This window comes from Onthophagus taurus, chromosome 2 (assembly GCF_036711975.1).
Source record: "Onthophagus taurus isolate NC chromosome 2, IU_Otau_3.0, whole genome shotgun sequence".
Lineage (NCBI taxonomy): Eukaryota > Metazoa > Arthropoda > Insecta > Coleoptera > Scarabaeidae > Onthophagus > Onthophagus taurus.
Window position 1 is genome coordinate 18792718 of NC_091967.1, and position 25497 is coordinate 18818214.

The 25497-nt window shown below is 31.8% G+C and overlaps 4 protein-coding genes across 4 annotated transcripts; all 4 read right to left on the reverse strand.

Moving 5' to 3' along the window:
- Nucleotides 1-11989: 11989 nt before the first annotated feature.
- LOC139429038 (troponin C, isoallergen Bla g 6.0101-like) lies at nt 11990-13051 on the reverse strand. The gene is made up of 5 exons (XM_071194420.1): nt 12879-13051; nt 12741-12810; nt 12561-12676; nt 12211-12496; nt 11990-12151 (listed from the first exon to the last, which is right to left on the reverse strand). Exons 1-5 carry the CDS (start codon nt 12879-12881, stop codon nt 12126-12128), a joined length of 501 nt encoding a protein of 166 aa, XP_071050521.1. The 5' UTR covers nt 12882-13051; the 3' UTR covers nt 11990-12125.
- A 2-nt stretch (nt 13052-13053) lies between these two features.
- LOC111413497 (troponin C, isoallergen Bla g 6.0201-like) lies at nt 13054-14016 on the reverse strand. Its single transcript, XM_023044497.2, has 6 exons — nt 13924-14016; nt 13803-13830; nt 13635-13750; nt 13423-13576; nt 13224-13355; nt 13054-13166 (listed from the first exon to the last, which is right to left on the reverse strand). Exons 1-6 carry the CDS (start codon nt 13933-13935, stop codon nt 13141-13143), a joined length of 468 nt encoding a protein of 155 aa, XP_022900265.1. The 5' UTR covers nt 13936-14016; the 3' UTR covers nt 13054-13140.
- Nucleotides 14017-14095: 79 nt separating this feature from the next.
- On the reverse strand, nt 14096-19630 carry LOC111413498 (Troponin C at 41C). Its single transcript, XM_023044499.2, has 5 exons — nt 19546-19630; nt 19444-19474; nt 14506-14769; nt 14324-14455; nt 14096-14229 (listed from the first exon to the last, which is right to left on the reverse strand). The coding sequence occupies exons 1-5, from the start codon at nt 19546-19548 to the stop codon at nt 14195-14197; spliced, it is 465 nt and encodes a 154-aa protein (XP_022900267.1). The 5' UTR covers nt 19549-19630; the 3' UTR covers nt 14096-14194.
- Nucleotides 19631-21331: 1701 nt separating this feature from the next.
- On the reverse strand, nt 21332-25497 carry LOC139429039 (uncharacterized). The gene is made up of 2 exons (XM_071194421.1): nt 25203-25497; nt 21332-25150 (listed from the first exon to the last, which is right to left on the reverse strand). Exons 1-2 carry the CDS (start codon nt 25434-25436, stop codon nt 23423-23425), a joined length of 1962 nt encoding a protein of 653 aa, XP_071050522.1. The 5' UTR covers nt 25437-25497; the 3' UTR covers nt 21332-23422.

The window sequence follows — 25497 nt, forward strand, 5'->3', positions numbered from 1 at the left end:
CCTTCGATAGAATTTATGTTTCGGGCATTATAAAGCCTAAAAGAGTAAAAAAGGTAATGTTATAATATCGTTTATTCTAACATAACTGTTTATCAACAATTCTTGAATTAATTAATGTAAACTTAAAACTGATTAAGTTTATCATAAATAATTCCAAGTGAAAGATAAATAGAAAATACGTTCTAAAAACCTCAATTGGTTCCATTTAAGGTATAGTATGGTTCAATGCAGTAAGTAAACTTAACATTAAATGAAACGAAAACGTTAAATGGGACCCTAATGAAATTTGCACGTTATAATTAAAGCGTTGACCTCAGAGCGAGCAACTGAAAACCGATCTAATAAAACCATATCGGGTCGGAAATCATTGCTGTCCGGTCGTTTTTCTTAAAAGCCTTTCGTTACCGAGAATCGAATGTTACAATAAAGAATCGGCCGCAAATGTTGAGCAATTGGTATGTGGCGACAGCCTACATAAGCTACCACTTCCACACACCAGAATAACAACTACTATAGGAGTAAAGAACACCCATGCTGAAATAATCTTAAGAACGTAATACGATTTAAGGGGACCATAATGTAATACGAGACTAATAGATAATGGGTAATTTGTATTAAGATCAAATTGATGTGTATGAGAAGGTGATGATTGGTATTTTGTGGTTTTGTTAGTATTTTTTCTGGGAATGGTGCATCCGGAACGTAGACACTTAAGTTTCGATACGGTTTATAACTTAGTAGGAGATGCGCAGTTCACGATTTGTTCGACCGTGTAATAACGTTGCGAATGTGACCGCCACAAAAATTCCAATTTTAATGAATAAAAATTTTATTCGAGTTTTAAGATAAATAGGACAAATCTCTTACAAAATATCATCACTCCGTTTTTATACAGTTATTGTATGTGATGTGATGTACTTTCTATTTAGTGTTTATGATTCATTAGGTTTGTCGCAAACTTTATATCTGTTGCAATTCGGTCATTATCGATCAATTTCTAATATCTAATATTGTGGAATTGTCTTATGGTGATAAATTACTTGTGATGAGAATTTTAATTTGATTAACATTCCAGTAGGTGGAATATTTATTCCGCCCATTTCATACACTCCCAGACGATATTACAACATTTCAATCGGTTGTAACATTCGTCACAGTTTCTATCTTCTTCTGTTAAATGTTGTATGGAGCCAATTTTCGAAACACAATTAAAAATTTTATTTCAATTTAATAATATGCTCTCACTGAATACACTTTCACTCGTTGAATCCGCATGTAGCACCAACCGTGCAACAAATCCCTCCATTTATGTATATTATGATACTTGTTACTTAAATTATTTCACTTTCTCGCTTCGCTTCAGGGATTACCCGACCGGATTTTCCGCGTGCCAACGAAGTTCAAGAAAATTTCTTTAACCTTTGCTTCAGGCTAATAATAATAATATATATAATACATTTAAGAAAATTTTATTCCAATAAAACATTAATTTAACCGAACAAAAGCGATTTTCATAAAAATCGCATTTCCGTACATTTCATCGTTTAAAATCCGTTACAATTGGGTTTCTCAATTAGGTGGAAAACGAGAGTTTGATTAATTCGTTTCTTGCACGTTTTATAGAGAAAGTGTACGATTAGTCACGGATTACGAATAATAATCGGTTAAAGTTAAACGGTGAACACAATCACAAAAGTACAATAACTTAATCAGAATAACTTAATAAGATTTGTAGTATTGAATTATGTGTGCATATAATTTTAGTATTGATTGAGTAATTTTTATTTTAATATTTTTTTATTATTAAGATGCAATTAATTCTCAATTCTATTATTTTCTCATGCTTTATTCTATAAATATATGTATTCACAATATCCAAAACTCAAAATTGATGGCAAATAGTAATCGACTAAGAAAGGTTACCACGCGAGTTGTTTCGCTTTGGACTTGGGAATACATTTAAATTATTCCAACATTCATATCTTCTATGTTAATCTAAATGTACTTCCCCTTTGAGAAGCAGAGCAATTTCTGAAAGAAATAATGAAACTTGATATAAGAAATTCTTAGCTTTCAAAAAAAAATTAAGAGAACAGGAAATATTATTTTGAAATTTTTGCCATCATAAAATAATTTCACTTGTTTGTAAATTGTGTTAAGTATCCGTATTAAATTTTATTACAGTTCACTCAATTAAATTGTGAAAATTGTAATATATGTTCAGTAAAAGCAATGGCAAAAAAGAGAAAGATTTTATCTTATAAATTGTATAGTCATATGGTTAACTTGACATTCCTCATGGAAAGTGATACCATTATTTATAAATAGAAATTTCCTTTCTTTACTACCATGGAGTTTAATGTAATTATTCCTATGGACATAGAACATTTCTCTATTTGATTCCTGTTTAAATAAAAGAAAAGTTGTCTTCGATCGCTTTCGTTTAAATACCATAATAAATTCATCTTTATTTCTTCAGCACGATAACAAGGTTACTATTTATTTAACAATAAATATTAAAATATCTTTTAATTAAAAAATGACCGTGAATAATAACATCCTTGTAATGTACACTATTATTTACAAAACTTTTCTTCCGTCTTATAAAGTAAGGAGCCATAATGTAATTAACAACAATGAGTTTGTTTTTATACACTTTCATTTGGTAAATTGAAGTGGCATTTTAAATTCGTTATTTTTCAAGGAGATATCAATCCTCGAGGTAACCAATTTTGTCATGTAACAACAATCTGTAGTAACACTTTTAGTTTTAAATACATCCTGTTACGATTCGTTATTATTATTATTATTTTTTGGTTTTCGTTTCGTGACAGGTTTGTCCTTTAAATTAATACCACTCGCCCAATTATTTTAATATTGTTCCCATTGTTTCAATCAAAAACTTGCAAAATTAATAGTTAATTTAACGACGTTCAAGTTGTTGTGAAAGTTATTTTGTTGTAACATTATGTTTTATTCATTTTGAAATATGATAATGCATGATTTTTTAGAGCGGTGATTTTTTGCCTTTAATAAGTTTTTTAATAATCAGTTGTTAAGTTTATACAAGTTGGTCACGTATAACTACTAGTTTACGTTTTATATTAATCGGGATCGCGTGCGAATTGTAATTTAAAAAAACACTAAAACAAATAGTAATTTATGTCATGTCTATTTCTTCTTGGGGAAATAAAAAACACTTAATAATAGAATTATCAAGGAAAACTAGGTAAAAGTCTTTTATGTATCAATTACTAAGAAATATTTATTATAATTAAAGGCCGGATTTTAAGCATTTTGTTTATTGCCAATTTTATAAGCAACTACGAGATATTTATTTTTACACCTCTCTCTTACAACCTCTTTGTTGCGCCACTGTTGACGCCTTAAGCCTCTTCTCTGCTTTTAACGTTGGCAGCTTTTTACATTACAAGTGGACCTACAATTTATAGTGGATTCCGATGTACTAGAGATAATACTCCGGACCAGAGAAGAATTATTGTGCTTTTTTCCTTCCTGCTTATTGTAATAAAAAAATATAGTAAAACTAGGAGACTCAAAGACCTCAACGAAGCCACAAGAAGTGGTCAGCCCTAGGAAGATGAGCAACCCTGCTAGAGATGCGGTTGCCAACTCGGCCACAAAACCAAAGATTAAAATTAAGAAATATGGAATACGCAATAGAAACATGGAATGCCAGAACTTTGAACAAGCCTGAAATACAAGCAGTACTGCTTAACGAATTAACAAGATGTAAGCTAACGGCAACAGCAGTTCAAGAAATAAAGTGACTAGGAAAGGATGTAAGACATACAAAAACGCACACAATGCTGTACAGGATGTCCAAATTTCGATGGGATTGCAGGGTATCTCAGTTATTATGAAAGATAGAAAGTTGCGGCTTTCGCGAACCTAAGCTACTTTTTTGTGAAACTTACAATGGCGCAAACCAAATTTTCAAAGCCCTCTTCATTTTTGATATACAGGGAGTGTTTGAAATTTACGATTTTCAGACACCTCCTGTATCTCGGCTATCCGGAAACTTAGTAAGAAAGTAAAAACGGGTTCTAATAGATTTTTTCACGTGGAATCCAATGGTGCACGTAGAATTTTTCTAGTCATCGCGGTTTTTGAGTTCACTCCCTGTATATCAAAAACTAAGAGGGCTATGAAAATTTGGTTTGCGCCATTGTAAGTTTCACAAAAAAGGTGCTCAGGTTCGTGAAAGCCACAACTTTCTATTTTTCATAATAACTGAGATACCCTGCAAACCCATCGAAATTTGGACACCTTTGGACAAGGAACAGCTTTTATTTGAAAGAAATTGCAAACTACATCTGTGGAGATTCTCTAATTTGACACTAATCAACGTCTATTGTACAACTGATGAACAAATGAAGTGGATCTCACCAGATAGATCCATAACAAATCAAATACATGACGTTTTAAGAAATAAAATAGCAGCTATTAGCATCGTAGATATAAAAAGACGAATCCTTAGCAGAATCCTAAGAATACAGGAACAAAATGCATAAAACACATGGCAACACCAGGGAGGAAGAGTAGAATTTAAGAATGCACGAAGTAGAGCAAATAAGACATGCAGGAAGAGAAAGAAAGAATATGAAAATCAACTAGTACAAACACTACAAACAATGAAATAGAATTTCAAGGAAAACGATATAATAGAATCATGTGGCTATCTGAAAAACAAAGGGCAAGCCCCGAACAGACCTATGCAGAAACAAAGAGGGCCAAATAGAGAACAATATATAGGGCATAAAGGATACCTGGAAACATTGCTTCCAAATAATTGGGCTGCATCCAGCTCAAGAAGGAGAAAGAAATAGATTAATACCAAATAGTAGCTCCAAAAAATATATTTCAAATACTACGTTTAATAGTAGCAAAATTTCTATAGTACATAATTTCTAAAAACCACGTTAGAGTAGGTATGATTCTATTTTCTTCACCGCAAGCATCACTGAAGACATGGGGAGTTGTAGCTTATGAAAATTGTAGATTTTGAAACATTCCCTTATATCAAAAACGAAGAGGGCTATGAAAATTTGGTTTGCGCCATTGTAAGTTTCACAAAAAAGGTGCTCAGGTTCGTGAAAGCCACAACTTTCTATCCTTCATAATAACTGAGATACCCTGCAAACCCATCGAAATTTGGACACCCTGTACAGTGGAAAGGAAAATAAGAACAAGGAACAGCTTTTATTTGAAAGAAATTGCAAACTACATCTGTAGATATTCTCTAATTTGACACTAATCAACGTATATTGTACAACTGATGAACAAATGAAGTGGATTTCACCAGATAGATCCATAACAAATCAAATACATGACGTCTTAAGAAATAAAATAGCAGCTATTAGCATCTTAGATATAAAAAGACGAACAGTAGTATGCTACGGCTCAGACCACCAGTTACTCCAAGTCTAATGCAGATGCTGAATTTTAAGAAACAACACTAATCATCGAAATCCTAAGCAGAATCCTAAGAATACAGGAACAAAATGCATAAAACACATGGCAACACCAAAGAGGAAGAGTAGAATTTAAGAATGCACGAAGTAGAGCAAATAACTATCAACTAGTACAAACACTACAAACAATAAAATAGAATTTCAAGGAAAACGATATAATAGAAGCATGTGACTATCTGAAAAACAAAGGGCAAGCCCCGAACAAACCTATGCAAAAACAACGAGGGCCAAATAGAGAACAACATATAGGGCATAAAGGATACCTGGAAACATTGCTTCAAAATAATTGGGCTGCATCCAGCTGAAGAAGGAGAAAGAAATAGATTAATACCAAATAGTAACTCCAGAAATATATTTCAAATACTACGTTTAATAGTAGCAAAATTTCTATAGTACATAATTTCTAAAAATCACGTTAGAGTATGATTTCTATTTTCTTCACCGGAAGCATCACTGAAGACATGGGGAGTTGTAGCTTATGAAGGTATCGTAGTCTCAATACAGTCGGCTATGGCAATGTAAATTACCTTATATGTATAGAAGAATGAAAAAGGCGGGGGCAAGTTCTGTATTCATGATAGCCATCACCATATCTCAATACTTACTTTGCTACAAAACTTTTGAACCGTCTCGTTTGCACTGCTACTGTTTTGCTATTTCATTGAGAGTTGTAGATTCAACGTTCAACGTTTCAGATGTAAAGTTGTGTTCATCTTGGGCCTTTGAAACATATAGCTAAAGTTTTCTTTGAAGTATTTTAAGTAACATTTTAGTAAACGACAAACTTAAGTCCAAACATATAACTGTACCTGAAGTGTAATGAGAATCTTTTTTGGAAATAAGATAATCATAGAGGTAGACTCCACACCTCTATGATTCAATTGAACGTGTTGTTCTAAACAATTTTGGTTAGATATTCCAAGTAGATAACAAAGCGTTTCGGCAGACATTAATCCTACTTGTTTATCTGCTTGTAAATGTCGGAAACTGTGCGATGTTTGCCATCGTATTTTCTGTCAATAATCTTACATAAGTAAGTACCTATTTTATTTTGTGAACGATTATAAAGTTGTGCATAGAACCTATTTTAACAAGTTCAAGAATGTCGGCAATTTTAATGATGCTCACCTACTTGCATACAGTTTGGCTTTTATTAGAAGTCATTTCAAATGTGTAACTCATGGTATTAAATTTTTGAAAAAATAGCAGCTACCGTTAGCAGAATCCATGAATGCTGAAGTTTGCAGCTACAACAAATAGCATTCCAGGATCTGTTAGTCATACAATAAAAGAAAAATTGGTTCAGACTATCTTAAAGAATCAAGGATTCGAAGCAACAACGCGTTTTTTGCAAACACTACACAACTTCGCCATTCTTGCCGCAACCTAAATGTAATGCACACTTCTAAATTTTTAAATATATTTGCCTTAAGAAAAATAAAAGTATGTATTATCATATTGTGGCCAAGGGAACAATTATTTGAAAAGCTCTGTTTCTGTGACTACTACGAACGATACATTCCGCATCATTACGCTTCAGTTTATATCCATATGAAACTGTTCCTAGAGGGAGAAGAATTTTAAGTTGGAAATTGGATTTTCAATTTCCCTTGAGCCCTCCATATTCGAAAAGAGATCGTTACATATAGTCAGAGAATCAACGGAGCAAACTTAAACGCATTTTGCTCCGAAACATCCTTTTGTATTCACATTTCAGATTGAGATCCGAATATATATACCTAGAAATGTAAAAATGCGATTCACCCAGTACCATCATTAAAATCTCAATAAAAAAGATTACAACTTGTAGTTATGCAAGAAGAAAACTTTTACTAAATACCAAAACAGCGATTTAGTGGTTTTATCTTGTCCACACACCGAATATCTAAAGAATTCGTTAAGAACTCGGCAATTAATTTAATTACAGTGCGCATTTTGAGATCTCGCCAAATCGAGAAAGTATTCTGGTATTTTTGAAACACAGGAAGGCATACCGTTTAGGCTTACTCATTTCCGTAGGCCGTAAACATAAAATTCCAAATTTATATAACGGCTAACGACGAGAGTTGTTAATTAAAATGCAACTTGATCAATGATAAAAGAAAGTGATGGAAAGGTTTTATTTTTTTCATTCTTTCTTTTTTTTTCTAAACGCACGATTGATTTTCTACAAATAGTCTGGACGACCATTGACACAAGTTACCTTATTTAAAACGCGGAACCATTCGCGATTTGTCACTTTAGCACGTTCCTTTAACACCGTTTTCAATTGAAACCCTGACATATCAAAAAAGAAAATGTTCTTATAAACGCAATAAGGACACAACCAACTGAACTAAATTAAGATAAAATTGAATTATACAACAAATTAAGTCCTCTTTGGTTCGGTTCATGTTCAATCGATCCAATATTAATGAATCAATTAGTTTCAATGACTTAATGGATGTAAAAACGTTGAACTATTTAAGTTTAAAATTTTTTCATTAAATGAAGTGATTTATATTATTTTTTTTGCATGTAAAAGTTTTGAGGGTCACAATTAATTAACATCGTCGATTTGTAACAGGATATAGATACCCATTTATCACACTATTAATCCATAACAAGATTAATACGGTTTATTTATAGCATAATGTATTGGTTATGTCAAATTAGTACATTACTCGTATGTTAATACAGATTGGGTTAGTTTATTTCTTTGCAATCGTGTTAAGAAGATCATTATTTCTTATTTTACTCAACGTTTCTTATACTTTTTGTGTTATTCTAGATACAACAAAAATTCTGTTAAGTAATCTCAAACTTAAAGTTAAATTTTTTTGTTAACTACCGTTTTAAGAGTCCAAATTTTTTACTCCAAATTAATCATATTTATAACTAGATATCTTTTGAAAACCTTACCGGCGAATTCACGTTTCGAGCGCCATCTTTTAATATACCCTTGAATTAGAGTTAACTTTTGTTGGTAGATGGCTCTAATTGAAAATATTATGTTAAATTAGTTTTAATAAAATGTAGTAAAATGACCTTATGATGGTGTTCTTAAGGATACTGGACCTATATCCATAAAAACGTATAATAGTACTATTGTTATGTCATTTTACAATAACTACCTTATTTTTGCAAGAACAGAAATCGCAGCACCACGAACTTCTTTTTATTTTAGAATTTTTTTTATTATTAATTACCAGAACATGATTGCATTTCTTACTTGTAGAATTTAGTGGTCTTAAATCTTTAAAAGTGTTTGCTCCAAAATGGCTATCTTAATGTACATTCCATATTACAGTATGTTAGATGTCTTTAGGAAAAAACCATCAGATCTGTTCCTTGGACGAATTTGTGAAGAATTTATTTCTTCAGAAAATAGTCGCTTACTGTTGATGTAGTTGGTAATGTCAGTAACTCGTTAATTGTCTGCCATTGTAGTTCATCTTCTTATGCTCTCCTGAAAAAAGTGGTATATGTGACACCAACAAAACAAAGCTTTGCACTCTATATGAATTGAAAACCCATAACACAAACACACTTTTCAAAGTACAAGATGCGGCAAAACTCCCTCCCTAATTTGAAAGTTGTATAAAAAACAGATGGTACAAATTAACGAAACTGTATTAACATGAATGGAATTTGCAGAATGAGAAGTTACGTTATTATGTTTTACAAGTTTCTCTTTTTGAACAGTATATCGCTCAAGTGTTTTCCTTCGTTATTACTCTAATCAACATTTCTTGAGGAATACGAGCAATCTCTTCTTGAATCGTTTGTCGTAGGGCTGCCAGAGTCCTGGGATGATGTTTGTAAACTTCAGCCTTAAGAAACCCCCACACAAAAAAAGTCACAGGGAGTAAGGTCTGGAGATCGTACTGGCCAGTGGATGTCTCCGCGCAAAGACATCAAGCATTCTGGGAACAGCTGCCTCAGTTCTTGGAGAGATCTCCTGCTTGTGTCAGCAGTGACCCCGTCCTGCCGAAGCCACACATCCTTTTGAATCTGAAAAGACAATAACGTAACTTCTCATTCTGTAGATTCCATTCGTGTTAATACAGTTTCGTTAATTAGTACCATTTGAAAGCACCTCGTCAAGCAGACCTGTGGTTAATTCTGAATCGTGATTCACCTTCTCCAAAGAAAAAGTAAAACAAAATATCCGTAATTTGAAAAACAGAAAATCACCAAGTATCGTTGAAACAACAAACAAGCTGATTAAATATGGTGGAGATACACTGGTAGATGAAATAAACACCGCGTTTAACTTAATTATCATAAGTAAAAGATACCATCTTATTGGAAGTGTAGCATACTGATATCAATTTTCAAGAAGGATGAAAAGACAAACCCAAGCTAGTTGTTTGAGTTTTATCAAAAATTGATTACCAGAATGCTATCAGAAGAAATAACAGCAATGAGATTTGAACAACTACAGGGATTCAGAAAAAAACAATCCAACTGTAAGTGAAATCTTCGTTATCCGACAAATAACTAAGACAAGCTTTAAACAAACAAACTAATAGGGTGAGACTAAATGAGGTAGTGATCTATCTATAGAAACGACACATACACCCGAATATTATGGCATTATGCATTATGGAATTTGTGAGTGAGATGAGTACTGGCATACAGGTTGGGCGAAAAGAATATAAGAATCATATGCTACGTAGACGATGCAGTCTTAATCTTTTAAGACGAAGACAGCATCCAGGAATGTTATTTGAATTCGAACCAAGATGTTGTAAACTGGCGGTAAACATCACTAGCAATAGAGACTTGAAAGAAGAAGTCAGAACAGAAACCACAAGAGCAGCGGTGTTATTGGGCTGCCTCTGAGATGTAATGTGAGAAATAAATAATTACAATCCAAAAGTACGATCTATAAGACGGTTGTATTGAAATACGGGCAGAAAACACCACAACCAACAGAGTTTTGCAAAAAATCGCCAGTGTGGAAAAACTCGCATGGGACCAAATTTCTTGAACATTTTCAGTCAATTCTAACGTATTTCTACATACACTAAAGTGAGGTTACGCCATGTATTTATCGAAAATTTTATTTAATAATCCCAAAATTGTTGCAATATCACTCTTGTACTCTTTGTTTTCATTCAAATCTTTACTCCTTTACTATAATTCTTTGATTATACACATATTTATACCAGTTTAATTAAGATTCCTCTAATAACTTCCTTCCATGATTTACTTGTTCTACTAAAATTTGAAATCTTTATTGTATCCATAGCTATCTTGGCCTTTTGATCTATAATCAGACAGAAATAGTAAAAGTAATAAAGTCAGAAAGATTGAGATGGGCCGGCAACGTTAGGAGAACAAACGTGTCATCCAATTGATGAGAAGAGTCCCCAGAGGGAAGGCAGCCGCTGGGATGACCGAGAATACGATAGAGAGATAACATTTCAGTGGATCTACGGACCCTAGATAATGATAACTAAGGTTGGACCGCAGCAAATGGAAGCAAATGGCAAAGGCAGCGAAGAACCACCTTGGGTTGTAATGCTACCGAGAGGAAGAGATCTATTTCTTTCCAACTATCAGCAACTCTACAAGGAATTGAGGTCAGTATGTAAAGGCAATCATCACTTCATTCTTTTCGTTCAATGTTCTATTTTCTTTTTCAGAACATAGAGAAAAGAGTTGATAATCTTATTTTTTGCATTGCTAGTTTGTAGTGGGCATCAGAAATCCAGTTCTGCGTGAGTCCTTACAAAGTTCTCAAGAACTTTATCGTTTTGCCTCGTTATGCTCAATCATTCCCAACCTATCTAGTTAGCCGTCCTGTCCTAATCATTTAAGAATGACCCGGGTGAATATGTCTTTGTGCCGACGGAACTGTATTCTCCACTGCAAGTCTATCATGTGATTTGACTCTTGAAGTTGAATCATGTCAAAATGTGAACCGTGCTCTTTGAGGAGGCCAAACTTTTCTGTACAGCTGTATTCTGCCCAATGCCTCTTATGAGAGAATGGATCTTCTATGCATACGGAAGTTCAATAACACCACATCTTGAGGTTTTTATCACCACAATCCAAGCATATTTTATCTTGGTTACAATAACAGAACAATCAGAACCATTCACATCGTTTAGAAGAGCCGTTGAAACGTCATACCATTTTTGAAAATATTCTGCCGAGGTAAATAAGACTCATTACTTATTATTATATTTGATATTAGAGCAATTAAGCCACGTGGTCAAACGTCCTGTTTACTTCACTGGTTCCGAGAGAGTTTCACTTATTTCTTTGAATCTGATAAACTTCATCAAAATGAATTCAATTCCCTCAAACTTAAATGATCCCAAAGTGTTTTTAAATTAATGCTTGAAAGTAATTTGATTTCATTATCCTAAACTTAAAACGGCTTTGTTTTATACTAGTGTTAACTTTTGACCTATTCAAAGACCATTTTAGACGTTTAAAGTTGTATTTATAACTTATTTTGAACGATTGCCAAACATAGTAAACTAATGAAATAAAATATCTTTCATTGTCGATAATAAAATAAATTTATTTATTTATAGTTTTAATAGCAAACAATCTTATTATGATAAATAATTATCCTTTTTTTGATATATAGTAAAAACAAAAATATAAAAACGTTGTTTTTAATGTTACTTTTTATCCAATCATCATAGCTTTGAATTCTGAAACGTAAATATATAATTTTATTATTCATTATTGATATTTTTTTATGTAAACAAACCTTCCCAATCTACAGTTCCAGATCCATCAATATCAATTTCTTCAATCATTTGATCTAAATCTGACGGTGTTACTTTTTCGTCTAATTCTTTCAAGATTTCTCTTAATAGATCAGTTGTGATAAATCCTAAACCTTCTTTATCGTATAACCTAAAAGCGTCTTTTAACTCTCTTAGAATAGCTTCTGTGTCCTCTTCTTCTTCAACTAAGAATCTAGCAGCTAAATGGGCAAATTCTTCGAAACTCATTTCTCCATTACCATCTTCATCAATTTCAGAGACAATCGCCTGAAAGTTAATAAGAAAATAATTATTATAATTTGTTTTTTATGTGATTTTTTTTAATTTTTACTTGTAATTCTTCTGCAGTTAGTTGATGACCTAACATATCCAAGATTTGGCCGATCATATCAACGGGAATATTTCCTTTCTTATCAACGTCGAAGCCATCAAAAGTAGTTTTTAACACTATAATTTATTATCTGTCATATTAGTATCAAATTTTTTGATATGCGATTTTTTTTGTACTTACTTCTCATTTGATCTTTCGAGATATCTAAAGTTTTGCCTAAAACTAAGAGTTTTTCTTCAATTTCATCAGCCTTAAATCAGATAAAAATAGTTAAATTAAATGGAATATTTTGGACTTTTAGAACTAAAATTTCTTTACCATTTTGATTGCGTGTGACTCTGAGGGCGACGATGTGGTACTGCAATAACGTCTCAGGAACCTTTTTTTAATCACTTTAATTATCCATCGTATTTATAGACCGATCAATCAGCTCAACCTTTTAATCTAACGATGGTGGGGCATTGGACACGGTTAATTTAAAACTAAGGCTGAATAATTTTTTTGTAAACACCTTTTTTTATTTATAAATTTACATTAACATCAGATTTCATAAAATAAAAGTATGAATTCTTGAATGTCTTCAACCAATCATAACCGCTTTGAATTCTACAAAGAAAAATCAAAAAAAAAATGGTATCATAATTTTGATTAAACGATTTTTACCTTCCCAATCGACTGTTCCAGATCCGTCAGCATCAATTTCATCAATCATATTATCCAGGTCATCATCACTTAACTTATCGTCCAATTCTCTTAAGATTTCCCGCAAAACTTCAGTGGTGATAAATCCATTACCTTCGTATTACAACAAAAACAAGATCGTTAATCTCGATATTCACCAAACCGTGACTATTATTTGTACCATCTCTATCGTAAAGTCTAAATGCTCCTTTCAGTTCCAATTGAATTGCCTCAGTATCCTCATCCTCTTCACCGAGAAAACGTGCCGCTAAATTTGCAAACTCTTCGAAATTAACTTCGCCGTTTCCGTCTTCATCAATTTCAGAGATAACACTCTACAAAAAAAAGTGTGGTCAATATTTCTTTTTTGATTATTTCGTATAATCGTTTTACATCAAGTTCATCACCCGCTAATTGAGTTCCTAACATGTCTAAAATCGTTCCAATCATTTCAATTCCAATATAGCCTTTTCTATCCACATCAAATGCATCAAAAGTTTGATGAAGCACTAAAAAAATGAGACTATTAATTTAAGAAATATATAGATTTTATACACTTACTTGTGAGCTGTTCTTTATCCAGCTCATTCTAAAAATTGGAACAATTTCAAATGTGTTTACGATGTTAAAATATTGTAGTATTAAATAGAAGAAATTAAAATAATTAGATTTTAATACTTACAAGCTTCACCATTTTTGGTGATGATAAAAGAGTCTCGGAGTACTTGTGTAAGAATACTTCACTGCACTTTGCACACTGGATAAACAAGGCTACTGGATATATAACAAGAATTGGCACAAGGAGGGGATGGTCTAGAATCTGCATTGAAAGATTTAAACAGTTTTTTCTTACGGATGTTTAATTTTGGTTTATTATCGGCAAGAGTTTATTTTAAGCGCTAGTTAAGCTACGTGCACCGAAGAAGAAAAAGTAGCAGCATGCGGACCGTATTTCAGTCGTCTCCTCCGGTCATCACTTCCATAAATTCTATAAAATTTTAGAAAACTTGTTTAAACTAAATTTTACCAGTTTCCTTTTATTCATTGATTCATTTAATCCGGTCGTTATAATTTTAACTTACCGTCAAAATCGACTGTTCCTGATCCATCCGAATCTATTTCTTGAATCATCATATCGAGTTCTTCGGCGGTTATTTTATCATCGAGTTCTTTTAAGATTTCGCGAAGAACGTCTGTTGTAATATAACCATTTCCTGTTTTTTAAAACATTATTAACAAAATAATTTAAACTTATTCAAATTACCTTCTTTATCGTATAATCGGAAAGCTTCTTTTAATTCTTCTTGCATTGCTTCAGCATCTTCTTCAACCATAAATCTCGAAGCCAAAGTTATAAATTCTTCAAATTCTAATTCACCAGATCCATCAGCGTCTACTTCAGCTATAATTTCAGCTAAGATCTTTTCAGTTGTTTGAATACCCAACATTCCCAAAATTGTTGCTATCATATCTGTGCCAATGCTTCCTTTCTTTTCAACGTCAAATGTATCAAAAGCTTTCTTCAACACTAAATTTATACCATAAGTAAAGTAATAAGTTAATAAAATTTCTTATTTATTTTACAATACAAATAATATACTTTGCGGGACATGTTTATTATCTGCTAAATTCCAGGTTTTTATTGCATCCTAGATTTGTTAAGACATTAAAGAGTGACAGAATATATAAACATACTTAAGTTGAAGTTGCAATAAAAACATGTCTATTTCAAAACGCAAAAGCATAGCAAACTATTTCAAAGTAAGCGAAATAGTGATCATTATATGGCTCCCATTAAAACTGTAACTTAGGTCAGGCGCTCCAGACTTTGCTTCTCACTGTATATTACTATATTGTGTATTCTCTGATTGTTTCACTATAAAGCATAATGATTGTCATGTTAATGGTTCACAAAGTAAGTTAAAGCAAAAAGTTTGTACCATTACAATTAAAGTGTGCATCAAAAGATGTGCAACAAAAATTTATTATTTATTCATTGCCTTAAAATTCATCGTGATGCTAACGTACTTATACAACGACGCAGTTAGACTCAAACATGTGTTAGATGGCGAGAAAGTAACAGAGATATCATGCTACTGAAACCGGATAAGCCACCTAATGATACAAAATCATATAGGTCAATATCATTGCTTACTATCATGTCCAAGGTATTCGAAAAGTTTTTAGAAGAATGAATGTTAGAAGATCCCGAACTTCCTGGATGGATTTTGGCGATTCCTGTCATTGAAGATCAAATCGAAAAAACTCTAGAAAACAAGCAATTCTGCTCTGCTAGTTTCCTTGATTTATCTCTGGCTTTTGATAAGATATGTTACCAATGATTACTACAGAAGCTAAATAAATGCTGCCAGCTCCATATGAACAACTTCTGGAATCCTACCTAACTAGACTATTTATTAGAGTGCGACAGGAAGCGGAATATTCAAATTGTAAAGACATCAGTGCAGGTGTTCTACAGAGTAGCGTTTAGGGACTATTCTTGTACCTGCTTTAAATATGTGACTTCCTCAATCACGACGACATACCCATAATAACATTCGTTGATGAAGGATTTAGAATACAACTACAAGCAACTACTTAGAAATGCCTCCAATGCACATAGATGGTGTTTCAGTACCATATGCACCCACCGGAAAATATCTAAGCATGACTTTGGACACAAGGCTGAAATATAAATTCACTCAACATAAATTAATTGTGTACAAGTAGATCCTTAAACCAATCTAGGTAAATGATATTCAACTGTGGGGATGTGCAAGCGATAGCAACATCAAGACTAGGTCTGGCCTAGTCTACAAAATGGCAAAATAAGGTGCTCCAGATGATCGTAGATGCTCCGCATCATACATAAAGACTTAAAAGTTGCTCCCGTCGAAGAGGAAATTAAACGAATCGGTGGGAAACATGAAGACCGCCTTCACTGACTCTCCAAGACGCATATTCAACAGCTACTTGACATCATCAATATTTACTGTCGACTTACGAGAAGAAAACCCATAAAATTGGTGTACTCACTACACCAATTGAACCGTGGGCTGATAGTAGATAAATCATTGTAATTGTGAACTAACATACAAATTATGAGATATAAACTGATGGTCTTGTTAGTGACCAATTTTAATATACTGCACCATATTGGTGTTACAAAAAAATAAATATATTTTAGATTACAGTGCATAACTTATGAAGATATGTAGCATTTTGTCTTATTAATCCAAAGTCGCTGGCGGTCAAGGTACTGCAATTGAGACCAAACTGACCAATACATAATTCAAAGCTTGAGTCGCAGGGATCCTCGTCTAAACTTAGGTCGAAGAATTTATGTGAGTGGATGTGGTATCAATTGCAGCGACATCGACTTATTCAGACAAAATCTTACATTCACTGTTCTGAATACAACCAAGGTCGCTAACAGCCAAGAAGCTGCAGTATATTTTAACTAGCTTTGATTTTTACTAAATCGAGATGATACTAATTAGAACGTCTTGGCCAAAACGTTTCCAGTAAGCACATGCCAGTAAACGTATGACTTCGATGGATTAAGCCAAAGATTAACTAAACCTTATTAACACATACTGTACCACGGACGCAAACAACTTTGGGTAAAAATAGGGCTTTGTCTAATTATTGTGGAAAACCTTATATTTTGCTTGATTACTGCAAATAATACCGAATGATCCTAAAAGTAATTAATACACATTACAGCACCTCAGTCGCAAGTCAGTTTAATCAGGAGAAGTAATTAATTTTTCATTAATTGTTTAGCCGAGGTCTTTTGAGATTAAAACGTTGCATTGTGTATTGTCCAAGATAGCGCCTCGACCTGAGAAAGTCTTTGCAGTATGTGTTAACCAATTTTAACTGTAATCAACTTAAACTTAAGATTGTAGCAAAATCTTAGAATCTGTGTTCTGAGTTTTGCCATGCTCGCTAACGGACTAGGTTTTACCCATATTTGGTTATTGTGGAAATACAAGATTTATTATGAAGTCGCTTGCAACCAAGGTTCTACAATTAATATAATGTTATCTCAGAATTATTCAATGATCCGCTACAATTGCACTAAATGTTAATGTTCCACTTTCACACTGCTTATAATATGCGGTGTGTAAAATCGGATAATTTTCGAACAATAGTAAGTAATAATTTATAGTCTCCATGTTAGAATCATAGTTGGGTTATATTCGCTTGTGGATTGCGTTTTGTTGGTTTATTACAAATAATTTTCAAACACATTTTCTCCTGCCATTTTCAGTTTATGAGTTATAATATTATTTTTTATCAAAAACTGTTATTTTATTCATTTGGTGATGTTATGGTAGATAACAAAAGATGCGAAATGATTAGATGACAATCGTTTGTAGATTATGCTTTTATGATTTCTTCTGAACAATTCTTATCAATATTAATCTCATCACTAGGTTATAATTTTTACATTAAGAGTACTTTGTTGTTAAATTGGTCAAAATTGAAATATAGAATTTTAAATGCTCTAGGTTGCTAAAAATCATACTTGGATTATAATCACTTCCGGATTACATTTTGTTGGTCTGTTACACATATATTTCATTAAAAACATTTTCTCCTGGCATTTTTAGTTTACAAGTTTGAATACATTTTTTGATCCTAAAACGCAGTTTAGTATTCGATTTTACACTTTATAACTAATTAAGTAGAGTGTAGAATTTGTATCTCTTTTAGGTGTTGGACACTGCAAATAATAATTTAATAATTAATTAAAGTATCCTCTTCTTAATGCAAAAAGCCGTTTTGAAAAATCAATTTCAGTTCTTGAAAAATAAATTTTTGAAATGATCAACAATTTTTACAAATTTTGCAATTTTCCCCGATTAAGTTTTAAAAATTCGTATAAAATCCATTTCTTGGAATATGAGTATGAAAATTTCACAAAGTGTTAATAAGAGTGTCCTCTTTCCAATGAACTAACATGTTTTGAAAAATAACTTGTAGTTTTTGTGAAAACAATATTTGAAGTTTTGATAAAATTTTCGACGTTGCAATTTTCATCGATAATTTTCAAAATTCGCTATAAAATTAATTACTTGAAGGATCCTTGTGGAAATATCACCAATTATTAATTAAAGTACTCTCTTTTTAATGCAAAAAGCCGTTTTGAAAAATCACTTTCAGTTCTTGAAAAATAAATTTTTGAAATGATCAACAATTTTTACGAATTTTGCAATTTTCCCCGATTAAGTTTTAAAAATTCGTATAAAATCCATTTCTTGGAATATGAGTATGAAAATTTCACAAAGTGTTAATAAGAGTGTCCTCTTTCTAATGAACCAACACGTTTTAAAAAATAACTTTTAGTTTTTGAGAAAACAATATTTGAAGTTTTGATAAAATTTTCGATGTTGCAATTTTCATCGATAATTTTCAAAATTCGCTATAAAATTAATTACTTGAAGGATCCTTGTGGAAATATCACCAATTATTAATTAAAGTACTCTCTTTTTAATGCAAAAAGCCGTTTTGAAAAATCGCTTTTAGTTTTTGAGAAATAAATTTTTGAAATGATCGACAATCTTTTCGAATTTTGCAATTTTCGCCGATTAAGTTTTAAAAATTCGTATAAAATCCATTTCTTGGAATATGAGTATGAAAATTTCCCAAAGTGTTAATAAGAGTGTCCTCTTTCCAATGAACTAACACGTTTTGAAAAATAACTTTTAGTTTTTGTGAAAACAATATTTGAAGTTTTGATAAAATTTTCGATGTTGCAATTTTCATCGATAATTTTCAAAATTCGCAATAAAATTATTTTCTTGAAGGATCCTTGTGGAAATATCTCCAATTATTAATTAAAGTATCCTCTTTTTAGAGTTCCTTCGTTAGTTAATGTATCTTGGATCCAAATAAGTTGACATATCTTATCAGCTTTCTTATTAATTTCATTTTTATTCAAATACCATAATGGCCGGATAGATAACCGGATTTCCGGCCGAAGGGGATGCCGAATATCCGGTAACCGGCTTTTCGCAAAATCACTAATCTGCACAAATTATGTTGTGTTCTCCTATCTTTGTCATAATCAGTCAGAGAGGGTGCCTTTACATATGGTATCAGAATTTGCAAAATGATATGTTAGTGAAGTATTAAAGTAAATGCCTAACTCACACTGTCAATCGATAATATAATATATATTTTTTGTACTTACATTCAATTTGTTCCTTGCCTAATTCATCGGACTGTTTACAAAAAGAAAATAAAGCAAATATTGAATTAATAACATATTTTTAAAGCAAAAAAGAATCATTACCATTTTGAAACTTTTTAAATGATCTAAATTTTTAGGAACTATTCACCAAACTAACACTAAGAAATAGTGTAGATTTTTATAGGTGAACATTGTGGAAATAGTGGGGTTGGCTCGTGTTTGACTGTTTTTTCGCTTTAATTACTTTATTAATTATGTTTGAAAATTAGTTAGCAGGTTAGAATTAAAAATAAATTTTGAAAGTAATTTCTGGTAATACACATCAAATTTGAATCAAATAAAACATTTAGACATATTCTTTAAATTGTTTATTTTACTACTATACAATTTTTTAGAAAAAAAGTTGTATATTAATTTCGAATGAACCACATTAAATTGATTACGGCCCTGTAAAAAAATTACAATACCAGTAATTTACAACATGTGCATCTGTCGAGTCCGTGTAAAGCCCCGCAGTATTTTCAGTCACGTGATATTTCAGCGATTTTATACTCGCTTTCGTTTTGGCTGCTGGCACACAATCGTACGGCCAACAAACGGGGTACCAATAGAGTCGAAGTGGTTCGCTTGATTGCTGTTTGCCCCGAAGTATTTAAAATTCTAACCCACTGTAAAATTGTTAAGCGATTAAAACCGCCTCGTCGTCGCGACGCAAACGAAAAAAGAGAAACAAAATCAGAACTGTATCCTCAATCGTAATTGGCAATGGTTAATTAGTGCTTCATATTTCGAGGCTATACAATGGTTCGCTTTATTGCGTTCATTTATAAATTTCAGTCTATCTTTTCGTTTATTTCAAGCGACATTATTGGATCCTCCCTGCCAAGAAAATCTACAGACGATTTCTTGTTATTTCAAGCGTTTCAGTAGGGATATGGATAAGAGAGGAACATCTTTTATAAAGACCGTCGTAAAAAAAATATTTTTATTGCAATTATAATCTCTACAAATTGGAAAAGTAGTTATCTACGTCCATATGTCGCTTACAACAAGACCAATAAATACATTACCACCGATATAGGTTTTATTAACTTTTTAACAAATACATGCTTAACGCTTTGCTTAATTTGATAATTTATTATAAAAATATATTGGAACATCACTTATCATCTAATCGCAAACGCTGTTTAGATAAAGAAATATTTGAATTTTTAATATAGTAAAACCTCGATGTAACGGACCTCAAATTGCTTAAGTTGCTTTATTCTATGTTTTCTTAGATATTACTCAGTGCTAGATTGCTGTACATTTTTATTAAACTAAAAGTAGAACTAATTGTCTAACTAACAGTCTAGTGTTAGTTCTAATTTTAGTTCAATGAAAAATATACAACAATTTAACGCAGATTAACAACTAAAACAAGAACTAACAGCAGAAATAATACTAGATCTAGAACTAGAAACGTTCGCCGTCTTAAGAGACGTACGGCTAAACTCGAATGTTTCTAGTTCTAGGTCAAGGTCTAGGTTCTAAGTCTAGTGTTAGTTTTACTTTTAGTTCAATAAAAATATACAGCAATCTAGCACTGAATAACAATTAAAACTAACACTAGCATTAGAGCTAACATTACACCTATTATTAGAAACATTCGGGTTTAGACGCAGAGCTCTCTCGGTATTCGGACATATTACAGAAAAACTTTTAAAACAAAAGTTGTAGTAAATTATATTCTACACAACATTGTCCTTTTCCTAGATAAATTTACTAGTTATTGGTAGAACCAAAGGTAGAACTAGGGATTTGGACATATTACAGAAAAACTTTTGGAACGAAAGTTGTAGTAAATTTTATTTAAAACAATATTGCTCTCTTTTAGATTTGCTCTCAGATGCCTAAATATCGAAAAAAGTACGAAAACATGAAAATTTGATGAATTTACAAGTTCTGAATGGCAGAACTCGGGAACTGGACATGTTCCAGAAAAACTTTTCAAACAAAAGCTGTAGTAAATTTTATTCTATACAATATTGTTCTGTTTCACTTTTGCTGCCAGAGCCATAGATGTCGAGAAAAATACGAAAATATAAAAAGTAGATAAATTTACTAGTTATTGGTAGAACCAAAGGTAGAACTAGGGATTTGGACATATTACAGAAAAACTTTTGGAACAATAGTTGTAATAAATTTTATTTAAAACAATATTGCTCTCTTTTAGATTTGCTCTCAGATGCTTAACCAACCAGAAAAATACGAAACCATGAAAATTTAATAAATTTACAAGTTATGAATGACAAAACTCGGGAACTGGACATGTTACAGAAAAACTTTTCAAACAAAAGCTGTAGTAAATTTTATTATATACAATATTGTTCTGTTTCACTTTTGCTGCCAGAGCCATAGATGTCGAGATAAATACGAAAATATAAAAAGTAGATAAATTTACTAGTTATTGGTAGAACCAAAGGTAGAACTAGGGATTTGGACATATTACAGAAAAACTTTTGGAACGAAAGTTGTAGTAAATTTTATTTAAAACAATATTGCTCTCTTTTAGATTTGCTCTCAGATGCCTAAATATCGAGAAAAGTACGAAAACGTGAAAATTTGATGAATTTACAAGTTCTGAATGGCAGAACTCGGGAACTGGACATGTTACAGAAAAACTTTTCAAACAAAAGCTGTAGTAAATTTTATTCTATACAATATTGTTCTGTTTCACTTTTGCTGCCAGAGCCATAGATGTCGAGATAAATACGAAAATATAAAAGGTAGATAAATTTACTAGTTATTGGTAGAACCAAAGGTAGAACTAGGGATTTGGACATATTACAGAAAAACTTTTGGAACAATAGTTGTAATAAATTTTATTTAAAACAATATTGCTCTCTTTTAGATTTGCTCTCAGATGCTTAACCAACCAGAAAAATACGAAACCATGAAAATTTAATAAATTTACAAGTTATGAATGACAGAACTCGGGAACTGGACATGTTACAGAAAAACTTTTCAAACAAAAGCTGTAGTAAATTTTGTTCTAAACAATATTGTTCTGTTTTACTTTTGCTGCCAACGCCATAGACGTCGAGATAAATACGAAAATACAAAAGTAGATAAATTTAGTAGATATTGGTAGAACCAAAGGTAGAACTAGGGATTTGGACATATTACAGAAAAACTTTTGGAACGAAAGTTGTAGTAAATTTTATTTAAAACAATATTGCTCTCTTTTAGATTTGCTCTCAGATGCCTAAAAATCGATAAAAGTACGAAAACATGAAAATTTGATAAATTTACAAGTTATGAATGACAGAACTCGGGAACTGGACATGTTACAGAAAAACTTTTCAAACAAAAGCTGTAGTAAATTTTGTTCTAAACAATATTGTTCTGTTTCACTTTTGCTGCCAGAGCCATAGACGTCGAGATAAATACGAAAATACAAAAGTAGATAAATTTACTAGATATTGGTAGAACCAAAGGTAGAACTAGGGATTTGGACATATTACAGAAAAACTTTTGGAACGAAAGTTGTAGTAAATTTTATTTAAAACAATATTGCTCTCTTTTAGATTTGCTCTCAGATGCCTAAATATCGAGAAAAGTACGAAAACATGAAAATTTGATGAATTTACAAGTTCTGAATGGCAGAACTCGGGAACTGGACATGTTACAGAAAAACTTTTCAAACAAAAGCTGTAGTAAATTTTATCTACGATGTCGAGGTAAATACGAAAATATAAAAAGTAAATAAATTTAATAGTTACTAATGATAGAACTCGGTATTAAGACATACTTCAAAAGGCTTTTAGAACAAAAGTTATCACATTTCCTCTCAATCTTTTCGTCTAGACGTACGGCTTAACCCGAATATTTCTAGTTCTATGTCTAGTGTTAGCTCTAGTTTTAGGTGTTATTCAGCGCTTGTGTGCATTAAAATTATTCATTACAACAATTTACGAGGTTTTACTGTATTTCCAACTTATGCTGTACTATAAAGATTTATACCTGGAAGAAATTTAGTTTGTTTTTGATTTGGAGGTGGTAAAGGTGGCGGAATAGGTTCATATAAATTATTTTCCTCAGTAACTTTAACATTTGCAACATTATCCCTCCATTTACTTATATTATCCTGCACCAACGAATTGGATGGTTTTATATAAGAAACTTCACCATTATAAACACTTTCCTCGCGAATATCTCCCAAAGGATTTCGATTATTTCTATTTGTGATTTTCGAATAATGTGTAGTTGTAATATAACTCGGTTGAGCGCTACCATACGAAACAAACGAAGGTGCTGTATACGTCGGTCTTTCATATTCCGCTAAACCCCCTTGTGGTTTTGGTTTTTCTTTCCCAATTATGATCACGCGATTATTTCCTTTAATTAAGTTCGGATAAAATCGTACACACCAGTACATCAAACACGTCGAAATTAAAATACAAACTAACACAATCCCAATTGAAACTCCGATTATTGTAATTTTCGATTTGTTTTTAATCCAAGCTCGTTCTGAATATTCAACTCGAACTTTAAAGCCAAAACAGTTAAAGGGAGAAACGGTCGTTTTTGTTTTATTTAAAACACAAATCGTATATGTTTTATTTTGTCCCATTTTATCTAAACTTATCGTGTTTTCTAAGCTTGAAATACACTCCGCTTCGTTTGGATTGTAAGTATTAAACCATAATAAGCTAAAATCGTTTAAATCGGATGTTGTGGTAATGTCAATGACGATTAAAAGAGGAGAATTTGTCGTTTCATAAAAAGTAAAATTAAAAACGTGCTCGTATTCGACGGTTATTGATTGAAAATCGACGAGATCTTTAGGAATATTTACATCGATTGAAAGACTTTTGATGCAATTTATAGTTCTAAGATTATTTGATATAGTTGTAGTTGTTGAAATATCTGTTGTTGGTGATACTTCACCGTTAGGACAAAAATCCGAATCTGTAAATGAACCTTCAGCACATTCCGGGGGTGAATCTTTAAATATGTCAGGGTTTTCTAAATACATCGTTTGTAACCATTTTAAGTCGCAATTACAATCAAACTTGTTACCCTTTAAGCTAATGCTAGTATCACTTTTTATAGATATATCATCAAAAATACCTTCGGGTAATGTTGTTAAATCGTTTCCTTCTAAACTAATCACATTTAAACGCGATAATCTTTCAAAAACTTTTACATCTAACGATTTTAAATTATTATTTCTTAAATATAAAGCTTCAAGATTTCGAGCTTTATCGAAAACATTTGCTTCTAACTCTCTAACTTTATTATCACCTAAATCTAATTTTACTAATTTTGAGAGATTTATACTATTTGTTATACGTCTAAGTGTATCAGATGATAATTCACAGGAAGTGAACTGTAACGAAGTCAGGGAATCTACGTGTGTTAAAAAATTATCTTCAACTTCAATTTCGGTTAATGAGTTCCATCCGTATTCCAACCAAAACATTGTTAATGCTGACAAATCTTTAAACATATCTTTATAAAATTTTTTTACTCCACAACTTCTTATATTCAATGTTGAAATTCGTTTTAAATGTGGAGAAGAAAATGATCCATTTGCTATTTCTAAAAGTTTGGGAGAAGACTTTATCGTCAATATTTTTATTTCTGTTGCAATGTTGCTTAACCAATTTTCAGGAATTCTATTTTGAGGTAGTTGCAAACCTTCAATTTCTAATTCAACACTCTAAAATACAAATAAATAAATTATTTGAATAAATAAGTTGGGATTTATTTACACATGGTGTATCTAATAATTGAAGTCCTTTGTTGATTTCAGCTTCAAGATTAACGTCAGATTCATGACTACATACTAACTTACATGATTTTTCCTTATAACAAATATCCGATCTTATAAAACGTTTATAATTTAGAATCTCATGATGGTTTGGGTTTGGAATAGTTGAATTAGTTTCGGGTGAATTACAAACTTGAATGATCAAAATTGCAAAAATTACTAAGAAACAAATCATACCAACTAAATATGCAATTCGTTTATCCCACCTTGCATAAAAATGTTGACAGGTTTTAAAT

Excerpts from the sequence above, each read along its gene's own strand:
- LOC111413497 (XM_023044497.2), bottom strand. Across the intron at positions 13,751-13,802 it reads GGATAAAGAACAGCTCACAA|TGCTTCATCAAACTTTTGAT; the intron begins GTAAGTGTATAA and ends TCATTTTTTTAG. Across the intron at positions 13,167-13,223 it reads TGGAACAGTCGATTGGGAAG|AATTCAAAGCGGTTATGATT; the intron begins GTAAAAATCGTT and ends TTTTCTTTGTAG.
- LOC139429038 (XM_071194420.1), bottom strand. Across the intron at positions 12,677-12,740 it reads CTCGAAAGATCAAATGAGAA|TGTTAAAAACTACTTTTGAT; the intron begins GTAAGTACAAAA and ends AATAAATTATAG. Across the intron at positions 12,497-12,560 it reads TAACTGCAGAAGAATTACAA|GCGATTGTCTCTGAAATTGA; the intron begins GTAAAAATTAAA and ends ATTAACTTTCAG.
- LOC139429039 (XM_071194421.1), bottom strand. The coding sequence starts at position 25,436 with ATGATTTGTTTCTTAGTAATTTTTGCAATTTTGATCATTCAAGTTTGT. Across the intron at positions 25,151-25,202 it reads AATTATTAGATACACCATGT|AGTGTTGAATTAGAAATTGA; the intron begins GTAAATAAATCC and ends TTTGTATTTTAG.
- LOC111413498 (XM_023044499.2), bottom strand. Across the intron at positions 14,770-19,443 it reads AGGCAAGGAACAAATTGAAT|TGTTGAAGAAAGCTTTTGAT; the intron begins GTAAGTACAAAA and ends GTATAAATTTAG. Across the intron at positions 14,456-14,505 it reads CCGATTATACGATAAAGAAG|GAAATGGTTATATTACAACA; the intron begins GTAATTTGAATA and ends TTTAAAAAACAG.